General features: G+C 42.2%; 1 protein-coding gene across 1 annotated transcript in view; it reads left to right on the forward strand.

Annotated features, from left to right (window-relative positions):
• Positions 1–301: 301 nt before the first annotated feature.
• LOC110523508 (neural proliferation differentiation and control protein 1) overlaps positions 302–13520 on the forward strand; it is a 38451-nt gene continuing 25232 nt past the window's right edge. The window contains exon 1 of the mRNA XM_021602260.2: positions 302–685. Coding sequence (XP_021457935.1) covers positions 586–685 — 100 coding nt within the window. The 5' untranslated portion in view covers positions 302–585. The remainder of the gene's footprint in view (positions 686–13520) is intronic.

Genomic DNA, 13520 nt, shown 5'->3' on the forward strand with positions numbered 1-13520 from the left:
CTGTATATATGGTTCCCAGAGTATATAATTTACAGTGTACAGTGATTTACATTGGTGAAGTGAAACGAAAAGGAAAAAAATAGTTAGCCTACGTTTTTGTGTGACTGGTAGTGGTCAAACCAGAGACAAAGGAATACACCGTCTTTGGTCAGACCACAGGCTACACAAGACACACACCTGGCGTTCGCTTACCTGCCTGCGCTGTCTGTCAAAGTGCCCAAGCCTGTTTTGTAAACGCGTTATGACGCCAACACCAAGATTTGACGTAGCCTACCTCCACGGTTCACCAGTGCCCCTCCATCTAATCTCGCCTCTCTGTGTATGCTGAATTCCCCGCCTCCCCACTTTTCAACGAGCGCACCGCTATTTTTAGCACTGCCACGGATTAATGTAAAGTGGCGCAGAGACCGTGAACCGGACTGTCCATAAGCATTGTATGTAGGACCTCGCTCGGTATCGGTGCATTCGGTGAGTTACTTGTCACGGAAACCACTTGGCACGGATTCGGAAATCGAGTGGGGGGAATGATGACAAACCCCATGTACCCGTTTCTGGCTTTTTTTTCCTAGAGAAGCATTTTCAAGGATGCTGCTTTCGAAGCGGATCGAACGACAACCCCGGCCCTCGCTCCTGCCCGTGGTTCTCCTATGTTTCATTCTCGCCACTGTCAGTGCCAGCATGCCAGGTAAGCATATAGTTTACTTCTAGGACAAATTAAACAGATTCTTTTTTTTAAGGCAGATTTATATTTTCTTTTGTCCCGTATAGAATGATGATTAGCCTATGCCCTATTAATGTCTTCACATTTTAAAAACAGCCCGCATCCAATTTAAAAACAACAAACATAACATTAAAAACATGACATTATTTGGTCATTTTATGGAGAAAATTGTCCAAGGGCCACTGAAATGTAAATGTTTATTTCTAATTGTGAGTTGAATCAATGAACTGTGTTTAACGCTCACTGTACTTTACTACTTAGTGCGTGACGGTAACATTTTGCTTCACTAAGAGTTGACATCTGATATGCAACAGGGTGCTGCTGCTCTCTACCAAGACAACAGTCTACTTTTAGTCAGGTTTACTAAGTCTAGATATGTCTCTACGCAAACTAGCAAAAGGGATCGAGAAAAATACATTCTCAAGAATTCCCCACTAATTCCCTAACTCGTAATTTAAATTTCTCAAAGCGTTTCCGCTCTACAGTTTGCCCTAGCAAATGGTGTTCCCGAGTGACGCAGCGGTCTAAGGCACTGCATCTCAGTGCTAGAGGCGTCACTACAGACCCTTGTTCGATTCCAGGCTGTGTCACAAACGGCCGTGTTTGGGAGTTCCATAGTGTGGCGCACTATTGGCCCAGCTTCGTCCAGGTTTGGCCGGCCATCATTGTAAATAAGAGTTTGTTCTTAACTGACTTGCCTAGTTAAATAAGGGTTAAATAAATAAAAAAATGGATGTGTCTATATTATTGGGTCTATATTATTATTATATTATTTGATGTAATTCATATAACTATGTATACATTTTAAGTAAATCATTGTGTAGTCTTGGCCTATATTGCAGGTTGTAATTGGGGGGAGACACTTAATTTAGTAAATATAATCAAATTAATCAAATGGAATTTAACTGTAATTTCCATGAAAATATTGAACATGTAGGCCTTATTTTACTGACATAAAGACACCTTTTTATAAGAGACAGATGAGGTTGAAAAGGATGAATTGGAGAATGAATATTATCTGATGATGAGAGGACCTGACTGACTGACTGGTGATGAGAGAGCTATTCACACTGAGGCCCTATGAGCAACACAAAAGCTGGACACTAACACACACAATCTCTTTATCTTGCTGGACTAATCACACACATCCCTCCATTAGCAGTGGCATGCATCCACTCTTTAAATCTTATACACTCATGCAGTTCCACACAATAACTCAAATACACTCATACACTCTTTAGTGTAGTGTAACTCTACTCTGGCATATACAGTATAATCCCAAAATGGTGGGATGTATATCTCTACAATACATGTGCACACAGACCTCCTGTATGTTGGCCTGTACTGCTTATTGAAGTTTCCGAGTAAGGCTTCAGGCATTCGGACAATGTTTACCATTAGGTGTTGTTATGGATGTATCATCATCCTGATTGACTATAAGCAGGCTGTTGAATTGCTAACATGTTCATGTTATGTAAGCCAAGTACTGTCAAAGAGAATGAAAGCCAGGGATGGAAATGCATCATATAAATCAAACTGTATTTGCATTGGCACCACTTTTGTCTTCTGATGGCTTCTCCACTGTAAAAATGCCGGCTGTCTTATTCAACTGGCTTCTGTTGATGAACAACACCACATAAAAAGCATATTCTCTCTCAGGCCCTACTTTTAGCTGATTCTCCATGTTGTCATCAGTGTTTTATTTTCAAATGTCAGGTTTGTCATTGCAAAGGCAGTGCCTTTGTGTGGTTCTCTGGCAATCTTGTCACTATTCAGTGATCAGTCGCCTGGAGGCTTGCTTGTGTTAGAGGGAGAGATTACAGTTTAACTGTTATTGCTAGTCACAAATAACATGCACGCACGCACGCACACTTTTGTGACCCAGATACTGTCCAGATTTTGCAGCACCTTTGGGGCCAGGCAGAGAGAGCAGATGGAAATAGTTAAGGGTCTGAACTGACACTGTGACAGGCCCACATAGACCACTGACTTGCACTACTGAAGGGGTGTCTCTTTCTCTCTCTCTTTGTTTCTCTCTCTCTAACCATGTTTCCATTGAAGGTTTTATGACAGTAAAGTCATGCTGTATGAAAAATGACCATGACAGGTTTGGTGGAAACATGAAGTGTTGGTACAATTTCAGAAATGTCAACAGACAAGTTGTTCATTCGACATGGTGGGATCTTTTTGTGTCGGTATAATCAGTTATGCAACAATGGCGGTGGGAACTCATGTTCAAATATTTATATTATAAACCATCATGTTGAAGTGAACTTGGAGTCACGCAGTGATATGCTATACATTGTACTACCACGACGTGGAAAAGCGTTATGCGTTTATAGGTAGATGAAATAAGTTATGATGAACTTCATGGCGGTTAAGTGCTGGATGGTGATGAGCTTAATGCAAATGTTCTATAACTATTGAGGGTTTTATATGAATGCTGGTGACATGATGATCGACGCTTGGCTGGCAATTATCAAATACAAATGATATTGCTCTTATTTATAATTCACCATATAACCTACCCTGTCCACTTTGTCAGCAAACTGTTGTCTAGAGAACATGTGCCGAAACCAGATAGGGAAAGTTTGCTTTTAATTCGGTACATGGAAACTTTCATGAGAATTTAGCTTTTTTTTACAACCAAATCTTTTTTTTTAATTATGTAAATGAAATGTTATAGAAGTGTCCAGACACATTTTCTTTACGATTTTACTTGTTTTTGAGAAACTGACCACAACCAGGCTTGGATAACACTGGAGGCCCCTTTGGTCTCCACACAGTTGGGTAAAGTTGCTTTTAGTTTTTTGTGCCCGTTATGTGGAACAACTTCCAGAGCTCTCTGATATGAGATGTTCTGGTCCCCCTTGATCAGTTCAGAGTAATGATTGGATACCTCCTATGTTGATAAATTAATTTTTCTTAATATGTTTTGTAATTTTGTATATTGTATGTTGTCCATTTCTAAAAGGACGTATTTGGGGTAAGTTTCTCAAAAACAAGTGAAATTGCAAAAAGAAATGTCTAACACCCCATTTACATAAAAAATTGAGATTTGGTTGAAGAAAACCAAAATTCTCCTTTAAGGCTGTGAGATTGACCATTCTGTTCAATTTTTAACAGTAAGGCGGAAACAGCAGGTCTTTACTTTTCTTGCCCCAAGTGAGGCTTTTATTAGCAAAAGTGAAGATAGCCAGGGAACTCTACAAATATTTACATAAGAAAATAACAAACTGGATGTTGCAACAGGAATACAAACTCAACCTAATAGAGCGCTTCAAACAAAACCCAGGCCCCAAATGTACTGTAACCCAGCAGCATGCCAACCAGTTCCCTGTCCAATCCCAAACAATGAAAATGACAGGGTTTAGATACACATGCATTGTGGGTATCAGCCAATAGGATGAACCGTATCACATCATGATCAATTAACATTAACAATGCAGGAAATTCAATAGAACATGTTAATAAGTTCATAAACATGTTTTCATGCCAGCACACATGCCAATAAAGCTGCTCCACTTGCTTTAAGCATAAATACAACCTGGGATATAAACATGTACATCCCCCGGGGTAAGCTTTACATGTACCATTCATTAACTGTGCTCAACCGAGCACCGTTTGGCCGTCAATTCTCAGACCAGGAAATAACCGGAACTCTCTTCAATAAACGAGGATAACAAGTTAAGAATCTAAATTTAAGCTTAACGCTCATGATTTCATCTTCAAACATGATTACATCACAGTTGTACTTCCGAGTCATAAATACATGAGCATTAAGTTATATAGTGGGCGATGCACAACTATAGGTTTTGCGCGCACAAACCCATTGACGGCATGCGACCACCAACTCTCACACAAGTCTCCTCTCAATTGCAGGCGATCAACAATCAAGACGTCGAAATACATCCCTAATCCCACATTATATTCAATAAATACATGTGCCTCTCATAAACAGTTTCATAAACATTGTCTGGTTATTGATAATCAGGCCTAACTTTAGCTTAGGTGACAAGGACATAATCAGTGGTGTAAAGTACTTAAGTAAAACTACTTTCAAGTACTACTTAAGTAGTTTTGTTTGGTATCTGTACTTTACTATTTTTTATTTTTGACTACTTTTGTTCCACTACATTCCTAAAGAAAATAATGTACATTTTACTCCATACATTTTCCCTGACACCTACAAGTACTCATTACATTTTGAATGCTTAGCAGGACAGGAAAATGGTCCAATTCAAATCCAATTTTATTATTCACATGCGCCAGATACAACCTTACAGTGAAATGTTTACTTACGAGCCCCTAACTGATAGTGCAGTTCAAAAAATACGGATAAGAATAAGAGATAAAAGTAACAAGTAATTAAAGGGAAGCAGTAAAAATAACAATATATACAGGGGGGTGGCGGTTCTGAGTCAATGTGCGGGGCACCGGTTAGTTGAGGTAGTATGTACATGTAGGTAGAGTTCATTAAAGTGACTATGCATAGATGACAACAAAGTGGCAGTGTTGTGGAGAGGGGTGGGGGAGGCGCAATGTGAATAGTTTGGGTAGCCATTTGACTAGATGTTCAGGAGTCTTATGGTTTGGGGGTAGAAGCTGTTTAGAAGCCTCTTGGACCTAGACTTGGTGCTATGGTACTGCTTGCCATGTGGTAGCAGAGAGAACAGTCTATGACTAGGGTGGCTGGAGCCTTTGACAATTTTCATGGACTTCCTCTGACACCGCCTGGTATAGAGGTCCTGGATGGCAGGAAGCTTGGCCCCACTGATGTACTGGGCCGTTCGCACTACCCTCTGTAGTGCTTTGCGGTCGGAGGCCAGGCAGTTGCCATACCAGGCAGTGACGCAACCAGTCAGGATGCTCTCGATGTTGCAGCTGTAGAACCTTTTGAGGATCTGAGGACCCATGCCAAATCTTTTCAGTCTCCTGAGGGGGAATAGGTTTTGTCGTGCCCGCTTCACGCCTGTCATGGTGTGCTTGGATCATGACAGTTTGTTGTTGATGTGGACACCAAGGAACTTGAAGCTCTCAACCTGCTCCACTCTGCAGCCCCGTCAATGAGAATGGAGGCGTGCTCGGTCCTCCTTTTTCCTGTAGTCCACAATCATCTCCTTTGTCTTGATCACGTTGAGGGAGAGGTTGTTGTCCTGGCACCACATGGCCAGGTCTCTCACCACCTCCCTATAGGCTGTTTCATCGTTGTCGGTGATCAGGCCTACCACTGTTGTGTCGTCGGCAAATGTAATGATGGGGTTGGAGTCGTGCCTAGCCGTGCAGTCATGAGTGAACAGGGAGTACATAAGGGGGCTGAGCACGCACCCCTGAGGGGCCCCTGTGTTGAGGATCAGTGTGGCGGATGTGTAGTACCTACCCTTACTACCTGGTGGAGGCCCGTCAGGAATTCCAGGATCCAGTTGCAGATGGAGGTGTTTAGTCCCAGGTTCCTTAGCTTATTGATGAGCTTTGAGGGCACTATGGTGTTGAACACTGAGCTGTAGTCAATGAATAGCATTCTCACATGGGTGTTCCTTCTGTCCAGGTGGGAAAGGGCAGTGTGGAGTGCAATAGACTGCATCATCTGTGGATCTGTTGGAGCGGTATGCAAATTGGAGTGGGTCTAGGGTGGGTCTTTCTGGGATGATGGTGTTGATGTGAGCCATGACCAGCCTTTCAAAGCACTTCATGGCTACATACGTGAGTGCTACGGGTCGGTATTTATTTAGGCAGGTAACCTTAGTTTTCTTGGGCACAGGCACTACTGTGGTCTGCTTAAAACATGTTGATATTACAGACTCGGACAGGGAGAGGTTGAAAATGTCAGTGAAGACACTTGCTAGTTGGTCAGTGCATGCTCGCAGTACACATCCTGGTAATTTGTTTGGCCCTGCGGCCTTGTGAATGTTGACCTGTCTAAAGGTCTTACTCACATCGGCTGTGAAGAGCGTGATCACACAAGCATAGAAGTAGTTTACCTCATCTGGTTGGCTCGTGTCACTGGGCAGCTCTTGGCTGTGCTTCCGTATGTAGTCTGTAATAGTTTGCAGGTCCTGCCACATCCGATGAGCATCAGAGCCGGTGTAGTACGACTCGATCTTAGTCCTGTATTGAAGCTTTGCCTGTTTGATGGTTCGTCGGAGGGCATAGCGGGATTTCTTATGCTTCTCAGTTAGTCACGCTCCTTGAAAGTGGCAGCTTTAGCTCAGTGCGGATGCTGCCTGTAATCCATGGTTTCTGGTTGGGGTATGTATTGTCACTGTGGGGACGACGTCATCAATGCACTTATTGATGAAGCCAACGACAGATGTGGTGTACTCCTCAATGCCATTGGCGGAATTCCGGAACATATTCCAGTCTGTGCTAGCAAAACAGTCCTGTAGCTTAGCATCTGCTTCGTCTGACCACTTTTTTATTGATCTAGTCACTATTTATTGATCTAAGCAGGAATCAGGAGGATAGAATTATGCTCACGTTTGCCAAATGGAGAGCTTTGTATGCATCTCTGTGTGTGGAGTATAGGTGGTCCAGAGTTATTTTCCCTCTGGTTGCACATTTAACATGTTGATAGAAATGAGGTAAAACTGATTTAAGTTTCCCTGCATTAAAGTCCCCAGCTACTAGACATGCTGCCTCTGGGTGAGTGTTTTCTTGTTTGCTTATGGCGGAATACAGCTCATTCACTGCTATCTTGGTGCCAGCCTCTGACTGTGGTGGTATGTAAACAGTTACAAAGAATATAGACACAATCTCTCGGTAGGTAATGTGGTCTGCAGCTTATCATGAGAAACTCTACCTCAGGTGAGCAATGGCTCAAGACTTCCTTAGATATCGTGCACCAGCTGTTGTTTACAAAAATGCATAGACCGCCGACCCTTGTCTTACCAGACGCCGCTGTTCTATCCTGCCGGTACATTGTGTAACCAGCCAGTTGTATGTTGAGATTGTCGTTGTTCAGCCACGACTCTGTGAAGCATAAGATGTTAGTTTTTAATGTCCCGTTGGTAGTTTAATCTTACCAATAACTCATCCATTTTATTGTCCAAAGATAGCATGTTTGCGAGCGGAATTGAGGGGAGTGGGGGTTTATTCGCTCACCTCCTACTCCTCAGAAGGCAGCCCGCCCTCCAGACTCTCTTTCTCCGCCTCCTCTTCACGCAGATCACTGGGGTCGCGGCCTGTTCCCGATGGAGCCCTATATCCTCAGGCTCGTCAGAGTCGTGAAAGAAGAAAAAGGATTCTGCTAGTCCATGGTGTGTAATCACAGTCCTGATGTCTAGAAGTTATTTTCGGTCATAAGAGACGGTAGAGGCAACATTATGTACAAAAATAGTAAAAAACTAAGTTACAAACAACGCAGATAAACTAACAAAATAACACAATCGGTTGTGGGCACGTAAAACGTCTGCTCCGGCACTATTTTAGTTTTTTTTCACTCACTTATGAAGAGAACATCCCTGGTCATCCCTACTGCCTCTGATCTGGAGGACTCACTAAACAGAGAACATCCCTGGTCATCCCTACTGCATCTGATCTGGAGGACTCACTAAACAGAGAACATCCCTGGTCATCCCTACTGCCTCTGATCTGGAGGACTCACTAAACAGAGAACATCCCTGGTCATCCCTACTGCCTCTGATCTGGAGGACTCACTAAACAGAGAACATCCCTGGTCATCCCTACTGCCTCTGATCTGGAGGACTCACTAAACAGAGAACATCCCTGGTCATCCCTACTGCCTCTGATCTGGAGGACTCACTAAACAGAGAACATCCCTGGTCATCCCTACTGCCTCTGATCTGGAGGACTCACTAAACAGAGAACATCCCTGGTCATCCCTACTGCCTCTGATCTGGAGGACTCACTAAACAAATGCTTAGTTCTGAAATTATGTCTGAGGTTTGGTTGGAGTGTGCCCCTGACTATCCGTAAATGTAAAAAACAAGAAAATGGTGATGTCTGGTTTGCTTAATTTAAGCAATTAGAAATTATTTGTCATTTTTCTTTTGTTACTTAAGTACATTTGATCAATTATATTTACTTTTGATACTTAAGTATATTTTAAACCAAATCATTTTAGCTTTACTCTAGTAGTATTTTACTGGGTGACTTTTACTTGAGTCATTTTCTATTAATGTATCTTTACTTTTACTCAAGTATGACAATTATTTACTTTTTCCACCACTGAACATAAGGACAATCGTTACAAAGGTTAAACATTTATTTGATGTGCACTACATCATCACGCACAGCATTTTACCCACAAAAAGTCAGTTTGATTGAAACACACATCTGGTGGGAAAATGCGCATATACATTTTATACGCATGAAAATCTGTTCCCAGTTCGATGGAAACCTAGATAGATACTTATGAGTATTTTTAGAAGAGTACGGACAATGCAATCTTCTCCAGGGGCCCTGCACTGTGGCTGACCCTAGCTTCCAACCCCTTGGGTGTATGTGCGTGTTTCTCAGGAGGTTGGCTTGAAACCAAATAAGACACATTTTGGAAAGGAAAATGGACAATAATGTACTCCTCTTCTTCAGGTCTCTTATCCATGTCTGTTTTTTTTAAGTGTGTCTTGGGGCTTGACCATTTTTATAAGATTCAGTTACAGTGCCTTGCGAAAGTATTCGGCCCCCTTGAACTTTGCGACCTTTTGCCACATTTCAGGCTTCAAACATAAAGATATAAAACTGTATTTTTTTGTGAAGAATCAACAACAAGTGGGACACAATCTTGAAGTGGAACGACATTTATTGTATATTTCAAACTTTTTTAACAAATCAAAAACTGAAAAATTGGGCGTGCAAAATTATTCAGCCGCCTTAAGTTAATACTTTGTAGCGCCACCTTTTGCTGCGATTACAGCTGTAAGTCGCTTGGGGTATGTCTCTATCAGTTTTGCACATCGAGAGACTGACATTTTTTCCCATTCCTCCTTGCAAAACAGCTCGAGCTCAGTGAGGTTGGATGGAGAGCATTTGTGAACAGCAGTTTTCAGTTCTTTCCACAGATTCTCGATTGGATTCAGGTCTGGACTTTGACTTGGCCATTCTAACACCTGGATATGTTTATTTTTGAACCATTCCATTGTAGATTTTGCTTTATGTTTTGGATCATTGTCTTGTTGGAAGACAAATCTCCATCCCAGTCTCAGGTCTTTTGCAGACTCCATCAGGTTTTCTTCCAGAATGGTCCTGTATTTGGCTCCATCCATCTTCCCATCAATTTTAACCATCTTTCCTGTCCCTGCTGAAGAAAAGCAGGCCCAAACTATGATGCTGCCACCGCCATGTTTGACAGTGGGGATGGTGTGTTCAGCTGTGTTGCTTTTACGCCAAACATAACGTTTTGCATTGTTGCCAAAAAGTTCAATTTTGGTTTCATCTGACCAGAGCACCTTCTTCCACATGTTTGGTGTGTCTCCCAGGTGGCTTGTGGCAAACTTTAAACAACACTTTTTATGGATATCTTTAAGAAATGGCTTTCTTCTTGCCACTCTTCCATAAAGGCCAGATTTGTGCAATATACGACTGATTGTTGTCCTATGGACAGAGTCTCCCACCTCAGCTGTAGATCTCTGCAGTTCATCCAGAGTGATCATGGGCCTCTTGGCTGCATCTCTGATCAGTCTTCTCCTTGTATGAGCTGAAAGTTTAGAGGGAGGCCCAGGTCTTGGTAGATTTGCAGTGGTCTGATACTCCTTCCATTTCAATATTATCGCTTGCACAGTGCTCCTTGGGATGTTTAAAGCTTGGGAAATCTTTTTGTATCCAAATCCGGCTTTAAACGTCTTCACAACAGTATCTCGGACCTGCCTGGTGTGTTCCTTGTTCTTCATGATGCTCTCTGCGCTTTTAACGGACCTCTGAGACTATCACAGTGCAGGTGCATTTATACGGAGTCTTGATTACACACAGGTGGATTGTATTTATCATCATTAGTCATTTAGGTCAACATTGGATCATTCAGAGATCCTCACTGAACTTCTGGAGAGAGTTTGCTGCACTGAAAGTAAAGGGGCTGAATAATTTTGCACGCACAATTTTTCAGTTTTTGATTTGTTAAAAAAGTTTGAAATATCCAATAAATGTCGTTCCACTTCATGATTGTGTCCCACTTGTTGTTGATTCTTCACAAAAAAATACAGTTTTATATCTTTATGTTTGAAGCCTGAAATGTGGCAAAAGGTCGCAAAGTTCAAGGGGGCCGAATACTTTCGCAAGGCACTGTATGTGTACTCCATACAAGGACTATAAGTGGCCACATGCTGTTCTATGCTCTGAGATCAGTTACAGGTTCAGGAGGGGTCAGAAGAATATGTAATTACAGTAAAAAGATGGAATGAGGAACTTGGCAGTGAAATTACTCAAATCCTGGTCTTGAACCCACATGGCAGCTGGGAGCAAACCTTACGCTTAACTTTAGCCAGTTTGCTACAGCAAGGCAGCTGTTTTTGTTTATTTAATCTCAACATCAAATAATTTCTGGGTAACAAGTAAGTACCTTACTGTGATTGCTTGGTGGTCATAAAGAACAAAAATAGCTTCTTAGCAAAGAGCAATTTCTCAAACAATAATGTTCTAGATCTGTCTGGGAGTGGTCTGAGTTAATTACTGTTATTGGCAGCTTTGCACACTCTTGGTATTCTCTCAACCAGCTTCACCTGGAATGCTTTTCCAACAGTCTTGAAGGAGTTTCCACATACGCTGAGCACTTGTTGGCTGTTGTCCTTCACTCTGCAATCCAACTGAGAGTTTTGGCACTCTTTCTTATTGGTCTATTAACTAATTTACCCCCAGGTGATGTCACCAGGCAGGCCAAAACTCAATATCACCAAAACAAGTTGACATTTTAGGTGGTCTTTTCAAACAGCTCTTACACTACATTATCATAATTTTCACAATTTCACAATATGATTCCAACCTCAATGAGGATATATATATATATATAACACAATAAAATCTAGTTTTTGACTGCACTGGGCCTTTAAACAATACACTACAAATTTGAATTATCCTGTATTGCAGAAAAGTTTTCCTGCTACAGGGTGATAAAATGAAGATCCTACATCTGTATTCTGAAATTGTAAGTGCTTCAATGTGATGTTTCAACTATAAGCCAGAACTCATAGATAATTATTAACCTGGCCAAATGTGAGCTATAAATGTCATACCTTTTCGAGATTAGGTATACTAATGGTAGTACAAGTCTATAGATGCAGAGAGAAATTAAAATGGTCTATAGTATACACTGGAGGGTGTTGCTCTCAGAAAGATTCCTTTGAAAAAAAGGCTTTCAAAATCTCTTAAGTAGCACTCAGAAAGGAGTTAATAATGATCTGTTTTCCTTGATTCCTTTTCCTGATTCCAATCCTCCTGAACAGATGTTGTTTGATAGGACTAAGGGGCAAGGAGGAAGAAAGGATGTTTTTTTTCACAACACAATTGGTCTGGCAGGGACTTGTTGCCATGACAACTCTGAAGCCTCAGATGAAGCAAGCCAGTTTCTCCCAGCCAGCCCAAGGGAAAACAGTAGTGTAGCTGGCAATGGGATGCCTAATATTGATCCAGAGACATTTAACCAGACTCAACCCACTGCATCTTAATTCAATGCTGTCTATATTGTGCTGTATGATTTCTACTAATTTGAGTGAGTGAGTGAGTTATGCAGGAAATGTAAAACTTGCTGTCTATTTGAGGTTTAAAGGCCCAGTGCAGTAAAAATCTTGATTCCCATGTGTTTTACAGTATATACAGAACCAGTCAAAAGTTTGGACACACCTACTCACTCCAGGCTTTTTCTTAATTTTTACTGTTTTCTACATTGTAGAATAATAGTGAAGACATTAAAACTATGAAATAACACATGGAATCATGTAGTAACCAAAAAAGTGTTAAACAAATCAAAATATATTTTATAATTGAGATTCTTCAAAGTAGCCACCCTTTGCCTTGGTGACAGCTTTGCACACTCTTGGCATTGCACCAGATTTGCCAGTTCTGCACCAGAACTGCACCAGACTTGCCAGTTCTTGCTGTGAGATGTTACCCCACTCTTCCACCAAGACACCTGCAAGTTCCCGGACATGAATGGCCCTAGCCCTCACCCTCCGATCCAACAGGTCCCAGACGTTCTCAATGGGATTGAGATCTGGGCTCTTCGCGGGCCATGGCAGAACACTGACATTCCTGTCTTGCAGGAAATCACGCACAGAACGAGCAGCATTGCTGGTGGCATTGTAATGCTGAAGGGTCATGTCAGGATGAGCCTGCAGGAAGGGTACCACATGAGGGAAGAGGATGTCTTGCAATGACAACAAGCTCAGTCTGATGATGCTGTGGCACACTGCCCCAGACCGTGATGGACCCTCCACCTCCAAATCAATCCCGCTCCAGAGTACATGCCTCGGTGTAACGCTCATTCCCTCGATGATAAACACGAATCCGACCATCACCCCTGGTGAGACAAAACCGCGACTCGTCAGTGAAGAGCACTTTTTGCCAGTCCTGTCTGGTCCACATTTTGCCAGTCCTGTCTGGTCCAGCAATGGTGGGTTTGTGCCCACAGGCGCCATTGTTGCCGGTGATATCTGGTGAGGACCTGCCTTACAACAGGCCTACAAGCCCTCAGTCCAGCCTCTCTCAGCCTATTGCGGACAGTCTGAGCACTGATGGAGGGATTGTGCATTCCTGGTGTAACTTGGGCAGTTGTTGTTGCCATCCTGTACCTGTCCTGCAGGTGTGATGTTTGGATGTACCGATCCTGTGCAGGTCTTGTTACACGTGGTCT

Source organism: Oncorhynchus mykiss, chromosome 5 (genome assembly GCF_013265735.2).
Source record: "Oncorhynchus mykiss isolate Arlee chromosome 5, USDA_OmykA_1.1, whole genome shotgun sequence".
NCBI classification, from domain to species: Eukaryota; Metazoa; Chordata; class Actinopteri; order Salmoniformes; family Salmonidae; genus Oncorhynchus; species Oncorhynchus mykiss.